The sequence below is a fragment of the Patella vulgata genome, chromosome 6, assembly GCF_932274485.2.
Source record: "Patella vulgata chromosome 6, xgPatVulg1.2, whole genome shotgun sequence".
Classification (NCBI taxonomy): domain Eukaryota; kingdom Metazoa; phylum Mollusca; class Gastropoda; family Patellidae; genus Patella; species Patella vulgata.
This window is the reverse complement of record NC_065884.2, coordinates 48121315-48143131: the sequence shown is the minus strand read 5'-3', so window position 1 is coordinate 48143131 and position 21817 is coordinate 48121315. Positions and strand designations below refer to the sequence as shown.

At 34.3% G+C, this 21817-nt stretch overlaps 2 protein-coding genes across 4 annotated transcripts in view; both read right to left on the bottom strand.

Moving 5' to 3' along the window:
• LOC126823925 (adenosine deaminase domain-containing protein 1) overlaps positions 1-7082 on the bottom strand; it is a 42727-nt gene extending 35645 nt beyond the window's left edge. Inside the window, exon 1 of one of the 2 annotated variants that reach the window (XM_050552998.2) lies at positions 6938-7082. The gene's annotated coding sequence lies outside the window, so the exon portion shown is untranslated. Of the gene's footprint in view, positions 1-6853 lie in introns of both variants that reach the window. The other variant, XM_050552999.2, reaches the window with a different exon arrangement.
• A 5032-nt stretch (positions 7083-12114) lies between these two features.
• Positions 12115-21817, bottom strand: part of LOC126823929 (protein-tyrosine sulfotransferase 1) — a 28199-nt gene continuing 18496 nt past the window's right edge. For both annotated transcript variants that reach the window (XM_050553003.2, XM_050553004.2), the window contains 2 exons: positions 17279-18415; positions 12115-14706 (listed from right to left, as the gene is read on the bottom strand). In XM_050553003.2, the coding sequence (XP_050408960.1) occupies positions 14412-14706; positions 17279-18114 (1131 nt within the window). In that variant the 5' untranslated portion in view covers positions 18115-18415 and the 3' untranslated portion in view covers positions 12115-14411. The remainder of the gene's footprint in view (positions 14707-17278; positions 18416-21817) is intronic.

Here is a 21817-nt window from a genome sequence, read left to right as displayed (position 1 = left end):
CATCTGGTGTTCTTCAGCTTTTCATCCCATCTGAACAACTAAATGCTTTTTCCATGCCAGGCCCTTCATCCTGCACCACTGACAGTTGGGGGAAACTGCATGACACTGAGATGATCCTGAGGAACTTTCAGCCGACAACGGGATAGAACCCTGGTCACATAGATATAATCCTTTAATGAACATCATCTTGATCACAGTGCCGTGCTTTGTGAATGAAAGTAGTCTTTTTTAACAGCCAGAAAGATAGGTTACCAGGCAACAAAACATATGCCCACAGCAGCTAAATTGTTCGGGCAGTCAACAAGAGGTGTCGCATATATTTCCTTTAATCAGTAATGAAATATTTATAATACACTAAAATCTAATTAAGAGTAACAACTCATTAAGTAATTATCAGAAAATCATTAGAATTTGTTTGGCCCATGCTGACGTTTAGTACACAAACTATTTAACATCATGACTTTAGGTGTTCAAGTTATCGAAATTTATTGAAAATCAATATACTTGTTAATCTCAAGACCTTAAACTCTGTGTATCAATCTAAGGTCAATCTAAACAATCATATAAAGGCGCAAAAAAGGTATATTAAATATAAAATCAATCACTTAATAACTATCTGGCAGTAATTATCGGAAATCATTGAAAATCAATAGGATTCTTCGTCTGATGACCTTAAATACTGTGTATATATTTAAAGTCAATCGGATATTAACTTTAGCCCCTTTTCAAAGTGATAAAGGGCCATAACTCTGGTAGTAATTATCGGAATTCAATAGACTTCTTCGTCTCATGACCATATACACTGTGTATAAATTTAAAGCCAATCAGATATTAACTTTACCTGTAAAGGGACCACAACCTTGTATTACATACTTTAACGCTATTTGCATACAAGGAACAGACATTGTGTGCGGCAATTTGGGTCCTAGGACTGTATATATAATTATAATCTGAGGACTGATACATGTGCCTGTCATTTGAAATATTAACCAGACTGAAGACATTGGTATTATTTATTACCCATGCCAAAATCTATTCTTTACAATGGTAGGCATGCTTGTAGCTTGTGTGTTTTTAACTGACCATAATAGTTATTAAAGTGAAACAAGGAAATGACATGAAATGAAATGGGGTTTAACGTCCTACTGTTCTGCTCCTATACTGGGCTAATGAGGGAAATTTTGCCTGGGCAGCGGCGCTACAGCCTACCCTTATATTGAATTCCAACTGCCAAGGGATCTTTTACGTGCACACCAATCCTCACAAAGTTCTACAAAGAGACACAAGGGCCATATTTCTAGAAGTCATTACAAGAAATTTAATAGGTTTCATTCTTTAACTAATCTATATGCATTTAAATATCATACAGATCGAATGATAGCTTATTTCCTAAGAGTTTTCATAGGACTACAAAGTCAAATAATATGTGTTATATCTCTCGAAGTCATTAACAGAAATTGTTAAAATTCAACAGGATTCTTCATTTTACCAATTTCAACTTTAATAAATATTGGATGAAAACTTTAGTCACACAGGATTCTACAAAGTAAAACAAGGGGAATAACTCTTGAAGTAATTAACGGAAACATTTGAATTTGATAGGTTTCTTCGTTTTACCAATTTAAATAATACATATAAATCTAATACAGATTGGTGAGTTCACAGGTTTGTGCAAAGTAAAACAAGGGCCATACCTCTTTGAAATAATTAATCGAAATTGTTAAAAGGCAAGATCCGATGATAACTGGAGGAACAGAAACCCGTCCATGACAAGCTAACGGAAATAGCTGAAATTCAATAGGCTTCTTCGTGTTACTCATATAATACATATAAATTTCATACAGATTGCATGATAACTTTTGTTGTTAGAGCCTTCACATCATTCAACAAAGTGAAACAAGGGCCATAACTCTAGACCTAATTAACGGAAATTGCTGAAATTCAATAGGATTCTTCGTGTTACCCATTTATATAATGCATATAAATATCATACAGATCGGATGATAACTTTTGTTGTTACAGTGTTCACACGGTTCAACAACGTGAAACAAGGGCCATAACTCTCGACATAATTAACAGAAATAGTAGACATTCAATAGGCTTCTTTGTTTCACTAATTTAAAGGTTGCCCATCAGTTTCATACAGATCGGATGATAATTTTAGTCGTTCACAAGATGCAATAAAGTGAAACAAGGGCCATAACTCGAGAAGAAATTAACGGAAATTTTTGAAATTAAATAGGCTTCTTCATCTCACAATCATATAATAAATGTAGTCTGTAGAGTGTTCACAAGAAATTGTGGATGACGGACAGACGACAAAATACGACATTTCCATGTGGGCGTATAAAAAAAAGGAACATATCTATAATGAAATACTCCACGGAGAGGCATTTTTTGGTGATTTATGAAAGGAAATCAGGTAGGTTTATTACGGGGCACCAAGCTACCATGAAACCACTCCCAACCGGACGGTGTTGATCTACTTTTTCATTGTACAAATTTGAATAAGCGAGATATATCTAACGCTGTAACCGAGGTAGACTAATCACCAGAATTCACTTATAAACACCAGAATTCACTTACAAACACCAGAATTCACTTTGAAGATATCAGAATTCGCCCGCAAGATGTTCTTATTTTACATTAATATTGGATTACTTAAAACCACCAAAAAACCCTGAAATTCACTTTGAAAACTTATAAACACCGGAATTCACTTTCAAACTATTTTGCATTAATATTAATATTGAATTACTTAAAAACACCAAAAATCCCTGAAATTCATTTTGAAAACATAAAAACACCAGAATTCACTTTCAAACTAACGGAATTCGCACTTTAGATCTTAATAATAATATCAATCTATTTATAAAGCACTGAGTATCCAAGAAACGAGTTGCTCAAGAGCGCTATACTAATTCCTTTTTACTAATATTTTGCATTAATAATAAATTACTTTAAAACACCTAAAATCACCAGAATTCACATTGAAAACATATAAACACTGGAATTCACTTTCAAAATATCATAATTCGCACTTAAAGACCTTCCTATTTACTAATATTTTGCATTACAATAAATTACTTTAAAACACCGAAAATCACTGGAATTCACATTGATAGGGTGACTTGTAGAGTGAAAATTTTCTCTATAGAAAGTTAGACTTGACATGGCGAATGTGCACGCTTCAGTGGCTTGTCTCGAACTGATTTCTGTTTACCACGCAGTATATGAGACTATAAACAGCCATCGCACGTGCAATTCTCTACACATCTATCAACTATTACAGCCGTAAAAAATATAATGTTGACTATTCTGAATAGCAGTAAAATTTAGCTTTTTGGTTATTACAGCAGCTTTAGAAATTACGTTCGTTTTATTTTTTAAATTGCTTTATCATTAACTGTACCATTATAGGAGTGGCATCTTTTGGTTTAGTACACATAATATCTCTGAAACACTTTCGTTCGGCAAGAACATGATACTAGCAGTAGTTTCATTTTACTTTTACAAGGTTCTAAATTCAATTTCTTGTTTCAGCTTTCTGTTATGTTTCGTAAAAAAAGTAGTTTTAATTATCCTGGCCTGTCATTCAGACGTAGAATGGTCGGTAGACTGGTTAAGCAAGACTAATTTCAAAACAAGGGCAAGTAACCTATTTTTTACTAACAAGTGCCCGGATGCTATGGCCGACACTCGTAACCATCTTTTAGTGTATTATTCATAGATGGTTAAGTGGTCATAGCTTATTAAGTATAACATGACCATTTATTTAGTGACTATAGTATAAATGTGCGAAACTAATTTAAGGCTTGGTATAAATATTGTGGTGTAATTGTCGAGATATTTGGAGATATTTATTTATGGTGGGTCACCCTAACATTGAAAACATATAAACATTGGAAATTGCTTCCAAAATAACAGAATGCGCACTTAAGACCTTCCCTATTTAATAATAGTTTGCATTAATAATAAATACTTTAAAACACCAGAATTCACTTTGAGGAAATCGGAATTCGCCCCCAAGACAATTGCATTTACTTATATTTTGGATTAATATTAATACTACAATACTAGAATGCATCTGTGAGAGAGAGAGAGAGAGAGATGGGGTTTAACATCCACTCGACACAAACTAGGTCATTTCGGGACTAACACATGGTTCAATTTTATTTAAACAATTCGCTTGCGCATAGGGGTCTTTAGCAGTGGGAGGAAACTGGAGAACCCGGAGAAAACCCATGAGGTTGGACAGGCGACCCTACTCCTTGCCACGTACAACCGGGGAATCGAAACCCCGCCAGTTGACTCAATGACAGACCGTATGATACAGCACAGCGCGCACGTGCTAACCATTCGGCCATCCAACCTCCCAGAATGCATCTGTTGTAAGAAATTAAAAGAAATAACCAGCGCCTGCCAGGCAGGATACGCCCACATTTTGCAAGAGATGGATAGAGAACAAGCTAAAAACAAACAGGATTTTTTGTACAATCAGGGGCAATAATCCAGAAAGTTATGGTCTGAAATGGGCAAATATCAAAAGGGACTCAACCATAATTACTGTGTAACAGTGATATATTTGAACGTTTTTTTTAAATTGGATAATAATTGTGACCTCTATAGGGTCCACAAGCTACAAACTTGATTTTTCTTACAATCAGGGGCCATAATTCAGGAAGTTATGGTCCGATATGCGCGAATATCAAAAGGAACCGAGATCCTTGGGTTATAAACTTACATTTCAAGATTCAACAAAATCAGATAAAAATTGTGACCTCTATAGGGTCCACAATCTAAAAACGTGATTTTTCATACAATCAGGGGGCATTATCCATGAAGTTACGGTCCGATACATGCCAATATCGAAAGGAACCAAGATCTTAGGGAGATAAACCTATATTTCAAGTTTCGTTGAAATCAGATACAAATTGGGACCTGTAGGGGCAACGACAATATATGTCCACATGAAAATGTGGGCGTATAAATAACATCCCATAAAAACAAGTTAAGAACTTGATCATTAATACGTCTAGCGAGCCGGTTAAAAAGATATTTCCATGTGGTCAACTCATAAAAGACAATATGATTAGAACACAGCAGTATTCCATGTAAAATGTGAAACCAAACATTTCTCGAATCTGCAGCAAAACGTTCTCAGTGAAGATGAGCGATGTGTAGAACTATGGGTCTTTGTCAGATATGGAGAGCAGACATAGCTCAAAACCGGTCGCCACATCCTATGATCCTACGTATGGCCCATGCATTCTTTTCTTACTATATATCTTGGTAGCCTTGTGATCGTCTAGTATTTTCATTTGTTGTCTTTAAGGGATTTTAACACAAAATTAAGCAGTTTTATTCTCCAAACTATTATCGGGATTGACCCTTTAAACATTCTACTTCAATTAAAAGCAGAGCTGTTATGTTCCAAAGTCTTGACCAATCAAATTGCTTATCAATCCTTAGCCTAAGCAGAAAATTCTCATCATCAAACTTAGTCAACGTAATGATATAATGAATCTATACTCGAGTTTCACCACTCTCACTTAATTAAAACCAAAGTTATAATATAATTGAAATGAATTCCAGTAGTCTTTCAAATAAATACACCTTTTTCAGGTCTGTGCAGAAATCAAAATAGTTATTCATTATATTAATGTTACATGTACATTAAAATAAATTAGTTTTGAGGATTTAATGCAAAATACAACTGTTTTGGGGGCGAATTCCGATTTTCTCAAAGTGGATTCTGCCAATTTCTGGTGAATTTTGTTGTATTAAAGTAATTTAATATTAATGCAAAATGTTAGTAAATAGGAGGGTCTTAAGTGCGACTTCCGATATTTTGAAAGTGAATTCCAGTGTATGTATGTATTATTATAATATATGTTTTCATAGTGAATTCCAGTGATTTTTGGTGTTTTTAATTAATTCATAATTAATATTAATGCAAAATATATGTAAATAGGAAGGCCTTGCGGACAAATTATGGAATTTGCAAAGCGAAATTTGCAAATCATATAATTATGCGGTAAGGCTTCACCTTTATTTCCATGGGAATTGATTTATTATATGTTAAGCTATGTGCAGTACTGTTTTGGGTTAGTTTATGTGTAAATTAAGGGAGCTATAGGCCAGTAACTTTGAGTTATCCTTTTGTAGTCATTTGACTAAAAAACTTGTGCAAAGAAACTCTGTAGGACGAGCCACTACTGTGGCTGGATTAAGGCGGAAGACATCAGTCATTGGCTGGAGTAAGGCGGAAGACATCAGTAGTGGGACCATTTCTAGCTATAACCCTGCAAATCTGGCTTAAAGGAGCTAAATCGCTAACATTTGGGACCTAGAAATTGACAAAAGTGGGTCGCAACGCATATAATACTGTAATATGAATGTATATAAACTGATTTACATTTAATGGTTTCCGTTTTACTCCAATTTCAAATCAGTTATGTTCGGCGAAATGAGCCAGCAGTCTCAAGCGAGTTCAAATTTCTAGCGTCTGGCTATTCCAGTCTACATACGCTGTTTGATTTGGTGCAATGTGTCTAGCCTCGTCCCTCGAGTCTCTTGATACAACTGGGGCTGAAGCGCATTATGGTACACGATTCGTGTACCAATGGTAAAATGTTTATTTTGTCTTAAATATTGGATATCAAAAGCCCATCTTTTTCCGGTAAGATCACAACATGAATGTTGATTTAATTTGACAAATAAATCGTGTTTTCAATGTTGAAGATTTTGGATGATATTGAGTTAGAGACTTAGCTACTTTAAATCTGGCTTAAATCCATAGGCCTACGGCTATAGTGCCTGTGGAAAATGCAAAATGTAATTTAAATTTAACCTCGCAAGTCTGTTCTTTCTATTCTATTGCCATGCTGACAAGTTGTCATCTTGAATGAATAAACGCCCCTATTAAAAAACTTACTATAGGTAAGTGTCACTTGATAAGTTAAACTTAAACAGATGTAGTATTTTAGATGTAATAAGAACTTAATATTCTTCTTCTCTGGAACATGACTTTACAAGTCAAACGGGGATTTCCGGATTGATACTAAAATATCTTCCGTGACACGCAAGACTACAAGGGAATTAACTCTTGGATATTTCATTATTTGGTCTATGGGAGATAACTTTATTAAAAAACCATTCAGTTTATGGACTCAGACTAGCAATTATTTGCCCATTGACTTCAATGTTAATGGCTGTAACATCACAGGCTCTAGCTTTCGCTCAACATTCCGTTGGTTCCAATCTTTATAGGCACAATGGGGACCACATTTGGCAATCTCCTCATCATAATTTTGTAGGGGGTTGACCATTTAGATTTTTTGCTACAGGAATTTGAAGTTGACTGGGGTGGAAATCTCACTTCCGACACAATGATTGCTCTGCAGAAAGATACTTAACACCCCCTATCCCTCCGCTCTAATATCATCAGTATTACCCAAAACTGCCATGAAATTGCAAATGTGATCCCTTTTCTCCAATTCTAGACCAAAAAGTCAACCCAAAAATGCAGGAAAAGGGGAGAAAATTAAGGGAAAAATTGTCTATTTATAACTCGCACTACATTCGTCTATCATGAAATAAGGGAAAATAATTACTAGTCTTAATCCTTATAGTATGGGTGCAGACCTTAATTGATTTGAGCGCAAAGGGCCATGGTACTGACCTTTGATGGTCACAGTTTTTGCAGACCATAATTGATTTGAGCGCAAAACGCAAAGGGTCACGGTACTGACCTTTGATGGTCACAGTTTTTGCAATTTGAGAAAAATTATCAAAGATTTTATGTTTCTCTTATTGTTGCAATTGATGAAAAATTTAGCAGTTGCAAGTTCTGTGCTTTTGATGTTAATTACTAAACATCTGCTTTTGAAAATAGTAGTTTGGAATATTATATTTCTACCTTTTTTTTAAGGGGGTGTGGGACAATACGACACAAAAGTTTTGCTTGTAGTCGTAGGCTACTGGCCTTGAATATAGGGTCGGATTAAGGTTTTGTGGGGCCAAGGCATGAATGCATCCATCCAATACAAAATATCAAAAGAAACAAGCCAACAGTGAGGCTGATGTCCCTCCCCGAAATCCCCAAAAAAATAGATGACACATTTTAATTTATCGCACATTTATTTTTTTCAAAAGTATCAAGCAATCAAACTGATTATCAACTATAAACACTAAGTTTCAACACGCTCTATCAGACAGAATCATGGTTATCTTTTCTTAAAGCATTGACCAATGAAATTGATTAGCTCTGCTTATAGCGTTAGCTCGAAATGTTAATCATTAAACTCAGTCAAGACATTCACCTAATGAAATGAAATGAAATGGGGTTTAACGTCCTACTGTTCTGCATACGTCATACAGTGTGCTATGAGGAAAATTTTGCCCGGATAGCGGCACTATGGCCTACTCTTATACCGAATTCCAACTGTCAAGGGATCTTTTACGTGCACGCCAATGTGTACACGGGACCTTGGTTTTTCGTACCATCCGAACAACTAGACAGCTGTCCTTGTCAGGCCCTCCGTCCTGCATCACTGACAAGGGGAGCCACGGCGGAAAATCGTGATGAACTGTCTCGGCCAATGCAGGGATCGAACACCCAACCTCCACGCTAGCGAGCCAGCGCCTTACCAACTTAGCCACCGTGATCCCCTCAACTAATGAACATCTACATAAAGTTTAAACATTCTACCTCAATTAAACGCAGAGTTGTTATGTTCTAAAGTTTTGACCAATCAAATTGCTTATCTCTCCTTAGCCTATAAGCAGAAAATTCTCATCATCGAACTTAGTCAAGGTAATGATATAATAAATCTATACTGAGAGTTTCATCACTCTCACTTAATTATAACCAAAGTTATCATGACCCAAAGCATCAACCAATCAAATTACTTATCTCTGTTTACCCTAAGCAGAAAATTCTCATCTTCTAACCCCGAACTCCCTAAAGGCATTCACCTAATGAACGGCTACACCAAGTTTGAACATTCTACCTCAATTAGAAGGAGAGTTACTGTGTTTCAAAGTCTCGGCCAATCAAATTGCTTATCGCTCTGCTTATCATGAGCAGAAAGTGCTCATCATCGAACTTAGTAAAGGTATTGATGTGATAAAACTATACACTAAGAGTCCTCACTCGCACTAAATTAGAACTAAAGTTATAGTGTCCCAAAGCATCAACCAATCAAATTGCTTATCTCTGCTTACCCTAAGCAGAAAATTCTCATCATCGAACCCCATCAAGCCATTCACCTAATAAACAACTACACCAGGTTTGAACATTCTAGCTCAATTAGAATGAGAGTTATTGTGTTCCAAAGTCTAGATCAATCAAATTGCTTATCACTCTGCTTACTCTCAGCAGAAAATGCTCCTCATCGAACTTACTGAAGGTATCGATGTAATAAAACTATACACCAATTTTCATCACTCTCACTTAATTAGAACTAAAGTTATCCTGTCCCAAAGCACCAACCAATCAAATTGCTTATCTCTGCTTATCCTACGCAGAAAAAGCTCATCTTCGAACACCATCAAGGCATTAACCTAATAAATCCCTACACCAAGTTTGAACATTTTATCTCAATTAGAATAAGAGTTATTGTGTTCCAAAGTCTTGGCCAATCAAATTGCTTATCACTCTGCTTACCCTGAGCTTAAAATGCTCATTATTGAACATAGTCAAGGACTTCCCCCCCCCCCCCAACCCACACCTCCACCCATATCTCTACGTCTAAAAGAGAGAAATATAGGATGTTGAGTTGAATGTCCACTAACACGAACCAGGTCATTTTGTTAATAAAGTGGTGTAATTTTACTTCAATAATTTGCTTGAGGAATTAAGAAAACTCATTAGGTACGGCAGGTGATCCTACTCAAAACCATGACTTGCATGAATAACATCCTTTAAGATCTATAGTGCATGTGTTTAGACCACTTGGCCTCCCATACTAACTGAACTACAACATGCAGTTGCCATGCAAGATACGCCCACATTCTGCAAGGGCTGGATAAGCTAAAAAAACAAAAAAACTGCATGATTTTTCGTAAAACCAGTGACCATAAACCAGAAAGTTATGGTCTGAAATGTGCGAATATCAATAAAGACTCATATCTTTGGGATATAAAAGTTATGGTCTGAAATTTGCGAACATCAATAAAGTCTCATATCTTTGGGATATAAAGATATATTTTAATTTTCATCAAAATCGGACAAAAATTGTGACCTCTAGAGGGTCCACAACCTTCATATTACATACTTTTACAAAATTTGCATACAAGGAGCAGTCATTTTGTCGGACAGTTTAGTTTTGGTTTTCCCGAAATTTGAACTTGGCCTTCATTATGGTGCAACATTGATTTATTCGAACGTTTTTTTTAAATTGGATAAAAACTGTGACCTCTAGAGAGCCCATACGCCAAAAACATGAAGTTACGGTATGAGATTGAAAGGAACCAAGATCATTGGGTTACAAACATTATTTCAAGTTTCATCAAAATCGGATAAAAATTGTGACCTCTGGAGTCTAGAGTGTCCACAAGCGTACAATCAGAGACCATAATCCTTGAAGTTACGATCCCATACATGTCAAAATTGTGACCCATAGAGTGTCTACAAATAAATTGTGGACGGACCGACAGAGAGGCGACGACAATATAAATCCACAAGAAATTGTGGGCGTATAAAAAGGGTATGTCACCATGGCCAAAGTAAGATCAAAGCTAGGTTGCCAGGCAAGTAAACATATGCCTACAACAGCTAAATTAACTGAGCGGTCAACAAGGGTTGTCACATATTTATTCTTTTGTGGTAATTAGATGCATTTAGATGACAATTTCACACAGATCAGACTATAATTTTTGTCGTTTGAGGGTTCACAAGTCAACAAACGGAAACAAGGGCCTTAACTCTGGAAGTAATTTACAGAAAATTTTGAAATTTGACAGGCTTATTCGTTTTACTGCTTTAAATAATGCATACGAATTTCATACAGACAGGATGATAACTTATGTCATTCAAACGTTCACAAGGTTCACAAAGTAAAACAAGGGCCATAACTCTGGAAATAATTGACGGAAATTGCTGAAATTCAATAGACCGCAGTTTCACAAATTTAAATGATGCATATAAATCTCACACATATCGGATGATAACTTTCATCAATCGAGCATTAACAAGGTTGAACAAAGTGAAACAAGGGTCATAACTCTAGAAGTAATTATCGTATATTGCTGAAATTCAATAGGCTTCGTGTTTCACTTATCTAAAAGATCGGACGATAACATTCGGCATTAAAGTGTTCAAAATATTCAACAAAAGGAAACAAGGGCCATAACTCTAGATGTAATAAACAGAATTTGCTGAAATTCACAAGGTGCAACAAAGTGAAACAAGGGCCATAACTCTAGAAGTAATTAACGGAAATTGCTGAAATTCAATAGGCGTCTGCGTGACACTAATTTCAATAATGCATATAAATTTCACAAAGATCAGATGATAACTTTCGGTGCTAACGCTAGGATTCTTCTTTTTACTAATCTAAATGACGCAGGTAACTTTAGATGTTAGAGTGTTCACAAGGTTCAATAACAGGAAACAAGGGCCATTACTCTAAAATTAATAACCAGATTCTTCTTTTTACTAATTTAAATGATACATATCAGCAGATAACTTTTGATGTTAGAGCGTTCACAAGGTACAACAATGTTATACAAGGGCCATAACTCTAGAAGTAATTAAGGGAAAGTGCTGAAATTCCATAGGCTTCTTCGTTTCACTAATTTAAATAATGTATATAAATTTCACAAAGATCGGATGATAACTTTTGGCGTCAAAGTGTTCACAAGGTTTAATAAAGTGAAACATGGGTCATTACTCTAGATGTAATAAACTGAAATTGATGAAATTCAATAGGCTTCTTTGTTTCACTAATTTAAATAATGCATATAAATTTCATACAGATGGGCAGATAACTTTTGATGTTAGAGCATTCACAAGGTGCAACAAAGTGAAACAAGGGCCATTTCTCTAGAAGTAATTAACAGAAAATTCTACTTCTAACCTTGGAAATACATGTAAAATAACATTGAATGTCAACACCAAATTAAAACTTTATCTCACAAAACATATATATTTACATTTATAATGAATGAATTTTAATAAAATAAAGCTTTAAAAACAAATTGTTACACATATTGTTCCAAAGGATTTCAACATATCTCAATATAAAAATGATCAAGTATATAAGCTTATAAGTTTCTAAGAACCAGTTCTAACATTATGCCTCTCTTGTAATGCCAACTTGTCAGGCAACAAAACATAATCATGCTCAGACACAGTTTAGTCTATTAAAGTTTTGATTTATTTTATATTGCTTCACAATGCAACTATATTTTTGGGCAGTTTGATTTCAAAATTGATTCTGCCACTGATGTGAGTTAACTCTTGATTTATACTATAGAAACTATTGCTAAAACTTGTTTCATAAATCTTAGATCTCAGAGACAATAACATATGAATGGGTGGTGTCAAATTTTGATATGCTTGACCATCTTTGTTAAAATTATTCCCCAAACTCTTCTTTTTAAATGGTCTGCAAGGAAATGCTAACAGACATGGGTGCAGACAACAATCAAATGTTACAAACCAAATAACCTGTGGAACCATGGACCTTATAATACATGTATTATATAAGGTCCATGGTGGAACAAAATAAAGTACATGTACCATATTCTTAAAAGTATATTCCCATGATTGACAATATTAGTAAACACAATTTTATATAGATAACAACTAATGTATTTATTTAAAGCCACATTATGAACAGGATTCTTTTGGTGATTCCTGTAGTCTTACAAATTTTTTTTTTTTTTTTACAAACTGAACAATTCTTTACCGTAATACATTGTGGCATAATGGATAAAAACTATTAAATTTGTAAGTTTATTTCAATTTAAACACATTTTAAGGTTTTAATAGTCTTTCTGCGAATGATTGTTTAATAATATAATTAAATTCTTTCTGCAAATGATTGTTTAATAATATAATTAAATTCTTAAATATATAATGAAATTATGGCAGAGCCATCTGTTAAAGCAATATAAACTTTGGAGGAAGTCTTAAATATACAAGCTTTCATTAATGTAAAATTAAAAAATGTGTAAACTAAAGCATCTCTCTTTAAGTAGGTTTTAAGGTTAGTTTACAATTCATCTGGTAATAAATGTCAACATTACATGCTCTTACTTTTGCTACTGAACTGGTGATGTGAAAGTTCAACATATGCCTCTATACCTTTGATTACACTTCAGCACTTTAAATGTACAGTATTTGTTTTCAAGACCCAAAACAACTGTACATAATTATGACTGAATCCTTAAAGATACATTATGGGAGATTAGATAAAGAGATGGCAGGTCTTACTATAATAGTTAAGAACTAGCTAATATAAAGGCAATTTGCGGAAAATTTCAGTCAAATTGATCCACTCTGAACCGAGAGAGAGAGAGAGAAATGGGTTTAACCTCCACTTGACACAAACTAGGTCATTTCGGGACTAACACATGTTTCAATTGTATTTCAATAATAATTTAGCGGCGGGAGGAAACCGGTGGACACATAAGCTGACACATTAACCGATACATTCGCCAGATTCACCAGTCGATTGCATTACCTTTCACGTCACCTGATTAAACATGGCGTCGATCTACAATCAGCCGAATGCTTCGGCGAAGCACCACACTAGGCGAATATAATTCATTCGGCAGAATGTATCAAACATGTTTGATTCGGGCGAATCATTCGGCCGAATGACACTGGATACACTAGGAGAATTTCGACGCCGATTTATTCGGCCAAATCATTTGGATAGAGTATCCATCGCTTAATGCCATGCATTGTGCTAGGAGGGAAATTTTGACAGGACAGCGGTGCTACAGCCTACTTTGAATATCAACTGTCAAGGGTTCTTTTATGTAAACATCAATATGTACACAGGGCCTCGTTTTTTCGTGCAATCAAATGACTAGACACTGTCCTTGCCAGGCACTATGTTGGAAAATCCTGAGGAATTTCAACCTAGGCCATCACAGGGAGCGAACCCTAGATCTTAGTGTCTTACTCACTGAACAACTACGGCACCAGATAGAACTATGGGTATCTGTAATGAGATAAGTAGACCTAAGCTGATTTGAATTAAGTTGTAATGTAGAAAATTAATTAAAATGATCATACACTCTTTAACCAAGATGAATTACGTTTATGCTTTAATCTGTACTACATTTAGATTCCACTCGAAACAAAAAACCAACAAAAACAACCAATGAATTCAAACAACAATGAACAAATAATGATAAAACAATAACAATTCAAATTTAAAAGGGAATAAAAGTTATGATTTTTTGGATGTTGAATTAGTTTTATTTAATGGATTTTTGTCAAAAATATCTCTTTCTCTTTGTCTCCAAAAATTCAGATTTTTTTGTATGTGCAGGGTATTGTCCCGAACTTGTTCATCAGGTGTACCATAATCTGGAGGATTGGCATTGGGATCATAACCAAGCACTTGCAACATCGGAGCAATAGCTGCCATATCTTTGACCACATCTTCAGGGAAATGTCCCACCCATTTTGATAAAGCTTCTAGATTCACTGGTTTAATAACTTGGTCTGTTGATTTTTCAGTGCTGTAATAAAAAATAACAAATTTATTTATCATCCAAATATTGTGATTTGATAATTATTATTTCAAACAACCACAAGTAGTTTTAAGTAGATTTACTGGGGCCCTCAGTATAAGACACATTTTTAAATATCAGGAGGGGGTCAACAGTATTATAGTGAAGTCATTCAGTCTTGTTCGTACCATGTTATGTATATGAATTGTACATACCATGTTATGTGTATGAATTGTACATGTCCTGTTATGTGTATGAAATATACATACCATGTTATGTGTATGAATTGTACATGTCATGTTATGGGTATGAATTGTACATACCATGTTATATGTATGAATTGTACATGTGTATGAATTGTACATTACCATGCCATTCCACATGTATGGGTATGAATTGTACATACATGTACCATGTTATATGTATAAATTGTATGCGGTCTGAAACAGGTGATGAGATAAAATCAAATCTATTCTCATCTTATGGGAACTCCAAATAACACAGGTTATACTATAGCAATGGGCCCTAACGACAGCAATAAAGTGAAGGTTGTGTTAGACATTACTATTGTAGGGTGGCCCATGTACTCACAGAAATACAGTCCACCGCTGATAGTTCGAGACTACCACTGAAGCGTGCACATTCGCCGTGCCGAGACCAACTTTCTGACAGTATGATACTATAAATAGCCATGGCACATGCAATTCTCTACAAATTTATCAACTATTACAGCCGTAAAAAATTTATTGTTGACGATTTTGAATAGCAGTAAAATTAAGCTTCTTGGTTATTACAGCAGATTTAGAAATTACGTTCGTTTCATTTTTTAAATCGCTTTATCATTAACTGTACCGTTAAGAGCGGCATCTTTTGGTTTAGTACAAATAATATCTCTGAAACACTCAGGTTAGGCAAGAACATGATACTAGCAGTAGTTTCATTTTATTTTTACAAGCTTCTTAAAACGATTGTTGAGCTACCTAACGTGCTTATTTCTAAATTCAATTTCTTGTTCTAGCTTTCTGTTATGTTTCGTAAAAAAGTAGTCTTGATTATCCCGACCTGTCAATCAGACGTAGAATGGTCGATAGACTGGTTAAGCGAGACTAATTTCAAAACAAGGGCACGTAACCTATCTTTTACTCAAAAGTGTCTGGATGTTATGGACGACTCTTGGAACCAGTTTTCAGTCTATTATTTATACGTGATTAATGGCCATAGCTTATTAAGTACAACATGATCGTTTATTTAGTGACTATAATTGTGTGGAACTGATTTGAGGCTTGGCATATATATAAGTATTGTGGCGTAATTGTCGAGATATATGGAGATATTTATTTATGGTGGGTCACCCTAACTATTGCTTTTTTATTTATAATTACCAGTACAGGTAGATGAAGGAAAGTATTAATAATGACCTGCATTTATTTATGGAATTTTCTTTTATTCTTAGAACTCAGCATAAGAGATCAAGATGGAACCTATTTTTTTTTGACCAAGGTATGTCTTAACATATTTCATTAATTCACTTCCTTAGCAGATTTTTTGACAGTACCAGAGAAATCAAAACTTCTGAGGTTAAGGTCTTCACATTAAAAAATTGAGCAAAAAAAATCTCAAAGTAAAATACTTTTTAACTGCAAAATTATTCTTTGAATATTTGAGAAACTATACATGAGATCCATAACAATTAGGGAATGGCAGGTAATCATCACTCCATAACCACAAATAAATTTTGAGCAGATCACAGAAATGTGATTTATGAATATATTGTTACTGTTCAGAGCTTTCATCCTTTATGCTTATGCCAATTTGCTACACAAGTACAAAATTAAATCTCACACATATCCATCTACATGTATATGAAGTTCACATGTACATGTAATTTAAATGATTATTATCTGTTTATTTCACTCTGAAGACGTGGACATAAATTCCACAGCAATCTCAATCGAATGCAAATTCCTAGCGTCTGGTTATTCCAGTCTACATACGCCGTTTGGTCTGGTGCAATATGTCTAGCCTCGTTTCTCGAGTCTCTTGCTAGAACTTGGGCTGAAACGCATTATGGTACACGATTCGTGTACCAATGGTCAAATATTTATTTTGTCTTAAATATTGGATATCAGAAGCCCATCTTTTTCCGGTAAGATCACAGCATCAATGTTGTTTTAAATTGACAAATAATTCGTGTTTTCAATGTTGAAGATTTTGGATGATATTGAGTTAGAGACTTAGCTACTTTAAATAGTAACACTGTAAAAGGTCATATAAAAAAATATTCTTGTTCTCAGACAATCTTTCCTAAAAACCTTATGCTGGAGGGAGGATTTTGTTTTTGTTTTGTGATAAGATCACTACTGGGTTGATTAAAATGTATGTTTATCCCATAGGCCTAGTTATCCAGTATCATTTATGACTGTCAATGGCAGTTACAGGGTTGCATATTTTCCCAATTCATTTCAAAACATTTATAGTGTTTCTTCCTGTAACCCAGGGTCATGCAACTCTTTTTAAATGATGCGCGTGTCTGAGAAGCACAATATTTTTTTGTGTATAGCCTTAAGAAAATGAAACCAACCGTGATAAAGAAATGCCACCAGGTTTTCCCACATAGTCCTGATGATGTAAAACAGAGGCATTCCATGGTATGTCTAAAAAGTTTAATATTCTATGCATCCAAACTTCCGGATGTAACACTAGTTGTTCATAATATACAGGCAAACATCGGGTAGGTCCAACACGAACACACTGAGAATACATTAAATCTACAGCTTGATTCCATCGTTGTAGACATTTTCTAGGATTTTTCAAGTCAAATCCAGATATGGTAACTTTTCTGGTAATAATGGAATTGACAACGGCTCGACCATCACGAATCATGAAAACAAATTTAGCATTAGGAAAGAGATTTGATAAATAAATGGTGGATTTAAGAGTAAATGGATCTTTGTTACAAAGATGTTTAGCAGCAATCCCGTGTTTTGCGATGATTTCAAGAATAAAATTTTGCACAGCCGAGTCCATCACTTCACTTGTTATTCCAGCTTCAGAAAGACGCTTTTTCTCTGTGGGAGATCTTTCCCATTGAGTCCGCATTCCAAGAATCCGAGGGATTATTCTTGTTTCTTCACCACAACGAATTTCTGGATGAGCATCCAGCAAGGCTCTCATTAGTGTTGTTCCACTCCGTGGCATTCCCCCGACAAATATCAAGGGCATAAATTTATCATATGGAATTGCCTTTTTGTCAATACCATACACATATTTAGTCCGTTCCTTAGGTACCATGTAATACTGTGGCCCAGAATCACACGGAAAAGTATTTAAAAATAATAACACAAGAGCACACAAGGCAAGAAGAAATAAAATAATCTTTTTTCTAGTAGCTGAACGAATGAAGACCATTTTCTCCATAAATTTGTATAACCTCTTAATATGTAGATTTAACCAATTTCAATCAGTCCTCTTTGTTAAAACAAATGAGACGATATTTATACAAAAATTAAAAATTTGGCACAAAGTAAAATAAGACTAGAACAAGTAAATCTTTGGTTGGTCCTTGATTTAAAATTGTTTAAATTGTCAGGTTAAAATATATAATCCCATATAGATTATCTTAAAAACAACTAAAATAATGATAAATTTAAAACATTCTATATCCTCGGATTTACAAGTTGGTTGCACTGTGTAAGTAGCTTCAGCTTTGGTATCTTAACTGAAATGATAAAAAAAAAATGTTATTAACTTAACAAAAAGTGAGAATGAAGATATATATATTGTATTAAGCCTGACAAACTTAGTAAATATTATCTGCACAAATGCTACTCTCCCCCCATTAATCAAGTATTCACTTTCAAGTGTCAACATCCAATTTATTGACTTGCTGTTCCTATTCCCAGGTTTCACTTACAATAAAGATAGGTTGCCAAGCAACGAAACATATGCTCACAGCAGCTAAAACGTCCAAGCGTTTGACAAGGGTTGTCACATATTTATTCTTTTTTAGGTAATTGGGGGCATTTACAAGACAATTTCATACAGACCAGATTATAATTTTTGTTGTTTGAGGGTTCACAAGTTTCTACAAACCGAAACAAGGGTCAAAACTCTGAAGTAATTTACAGAAAATTTTGAAATTTGACAGGCTTTTTTTGTTTACCAATTTAAATAATGCATATAAATTTCATACATATTGGATGATAAATTTTGTCATTTGAACATTCACAAGGTTCACAAAGTAAAACAAGGGCCATATGTCTACAAATAATTGATGGAAATTGCTGAGATTCAATAGACCTCCATTTCACAAATTTAAATGATGCATATAAATTTCATACATTTAAATTTAACTCATTTAAACTGTAAGGCCAAATTGAATCAAGACTATGAATCAACAGACTTTCTGCTATGTTCAATTTCTTCTGATCTTTATCAGGATGACCAGGTATATTAAGATAGGTTGCCATGCAACGAAACATACACGCATAGCAGCTAAAACATCTGAGCGGTTGACAAGGGTTGCCCCATATTTATTCTTTTGTAGGTAATTATGGGCATTTATTTCATACAGATCAGATTATAATTTTAGGGTTCACAGGATTCTACAAACTGAAACAAGGGCCTTCACTCTGGAAGTAATTTACAGAAAATTTTGAAATTTGACAAGCTTTTTCGTTTTATTAATCTAAATAATGCATATAAATTTCAAACAGATTGGATGATAACTCTTGTCATTCGAACGTTCCCAAGGTATACAACGTAAAACAAGGGCCGTAACTCTAGAAGTAATTGACGAAAATTGCTGAAATTCAATAGACCTCCGTTTCATAAATTTAAATGATGCACATAAATTTTATACAAATCGGATAATAACTTTCATCAATCGAGCATTAACAAGGTTGAACAAAGAGAAACAAGGGCCATAACTCTATAGGCTTCGTGGTTATACTAATCTAAATGATGCATTTAAATTTCATACAGATCGGATGATAACTTTTGGCGTTAACAAGGTTCAACAAAGTAAAACAAGGGCCATAACTCTAGACGCAATCAAAGGAAATTGCTGAAATTCAAAAGGATTCTTCTTTTTACTAATTTAAATGATGCATATAAATCACATACAGATCGGCAGATAACTTTAGATGTTGGAGCTTTCACAAGGTGCAACAAAGTGAAACATGGGACATAACTCTAAAAGTAATTAACGTAAATTGCTGAAATTCAATACCCTTCTTCATTTCACTAATTTAAATTATGCATATAAATCTCAAAAAGATCGGATGATAACTTTTGCTGTTAAAGAGTTCACAAGGTTCAATAAAGTGAAACAAGGGCTATAACTCTAGACATAATCAACGGAAATTGCTGGAATTTAATAGGCTTCTTCATTTCACTAATTTAAATAATGCATATAAATTTCACAAAGATTGGATGATAACTTTTGGCGCTAGAGCATTCACAAGGTTCAACAAAGTGAAACAAGGGCCATAACTCTAGACGTAATAGATGGAAATTATTGAAATTAAATAGGCTTTTTCATTTCACTAATGTAAACAACATATATCAATTTGAAAACAATTGGATGATAACTTTTCACGTTAGAGCGTTCACAAGAAATTGTGGACGACGGACGGACCGGCGGGAGCGTTGGCAATATTTCCGTCCACATTTCCATGTTGGCGTATAAAAACTAGACCTGCAATGCAGCTAAGACGGGTTTGATTGGTGTCCCTTAACCAGTAACTGGTGTCACTTATGGTACCAATGGCAATGAAACCATTTGATGTATGTCCAGTAATATCAATAAATTTACACACCTATTACTTACGGAAAGATCAGAAACGTTTTCCAATAAACAAGGAAAAGGCAACCCACACTATAATAGTATTATTCAATAAACAAAGAAAAAGCAACCCACACTATTATAGTAATATTTAAATACAAGATTGAAATAATTACTATTTGGAAATCAGTCAACAAATTTGTTTTACATCTTTTAGTTGGTCTAAAAAAAACTTTGACGATCTGAACAAAAATAACATTGTTAAACACTGTAATGCTGTGTGAAACCCTAATAATAATCCAAACAAAAACATCCCACAAGCAACAGTGTAAAACTCTAATGAAATAGACATAAAAATATAATGTATTTTAGAAGCATTAACAGTTTATATATCAAGAGAACATGATAGTAGATCATGAGTAGGACTTTATTCTGATATGTTCAGGGTTTTCAAAAATTATCATTATATCATTATATTGCAAAACGGATCTTCTTCAAAATGTTTTGCATCAATATTTAGAATACTGATATTTTTTTTCACTTTGCTTTCAGATAGATTGATATTTTTAATTGTCAAACAGTGGTGATTCATTTACAAAATATGCCCCTGGAAGCCACAATCCCCATCAATGATTATCATCCAAAAGAGTGTGAAAAAAAAACCCCTTTAACTACAGATAAATTTCAGCTGTATATATTGATAAGAGAGAGAGAAGAGAAAGAGAGAGAGAGAGAGAGAGAGAGAGAGAGAGATATGGCATTTGACATGCACTCAGTTTTAAATATGTAATTTCAAGACTAGTATAATGTACATTTTTATTTCAATAATTTGTTGTGCATGTTGTGCATATTAGTCTTTAGAAGTGCGAGGAAACCTAGGCAACTCCTTGTCATATACAAGGTTTGGATCAAACGTCTGACCTTACGATCTACAGCACACCCTCCCAAATATACTTTTACCTTAATATACAGGAAAATGTCACCTTTAAATATTGAAAAATTCCTTCCTTAATCTTTCAGCATGATCTTAGCAACAAGTTCTGACTAAATCTATTCCTGTTTATTATCTGTCATAAAAACTCGGTAGAATATTTCCAGATTAAAGAATGCAAAAATAAGTTTGACATTTCAAGAAGAATGTAGCCTACACAAAAAACGTCCTACAAATTATGGCTATATCAACATAAAATGACAGACTGTAGCAACATTTCACATAAACCTAGCCTGCTGTTCTAATTAAACATCTTTAAACTTTTCCTACCTGACAATTACATATGGGTCAAACATTTCCTTTCCTTGTTTACAAATTCTAGTTATGTTCTTCACTGTTTATAT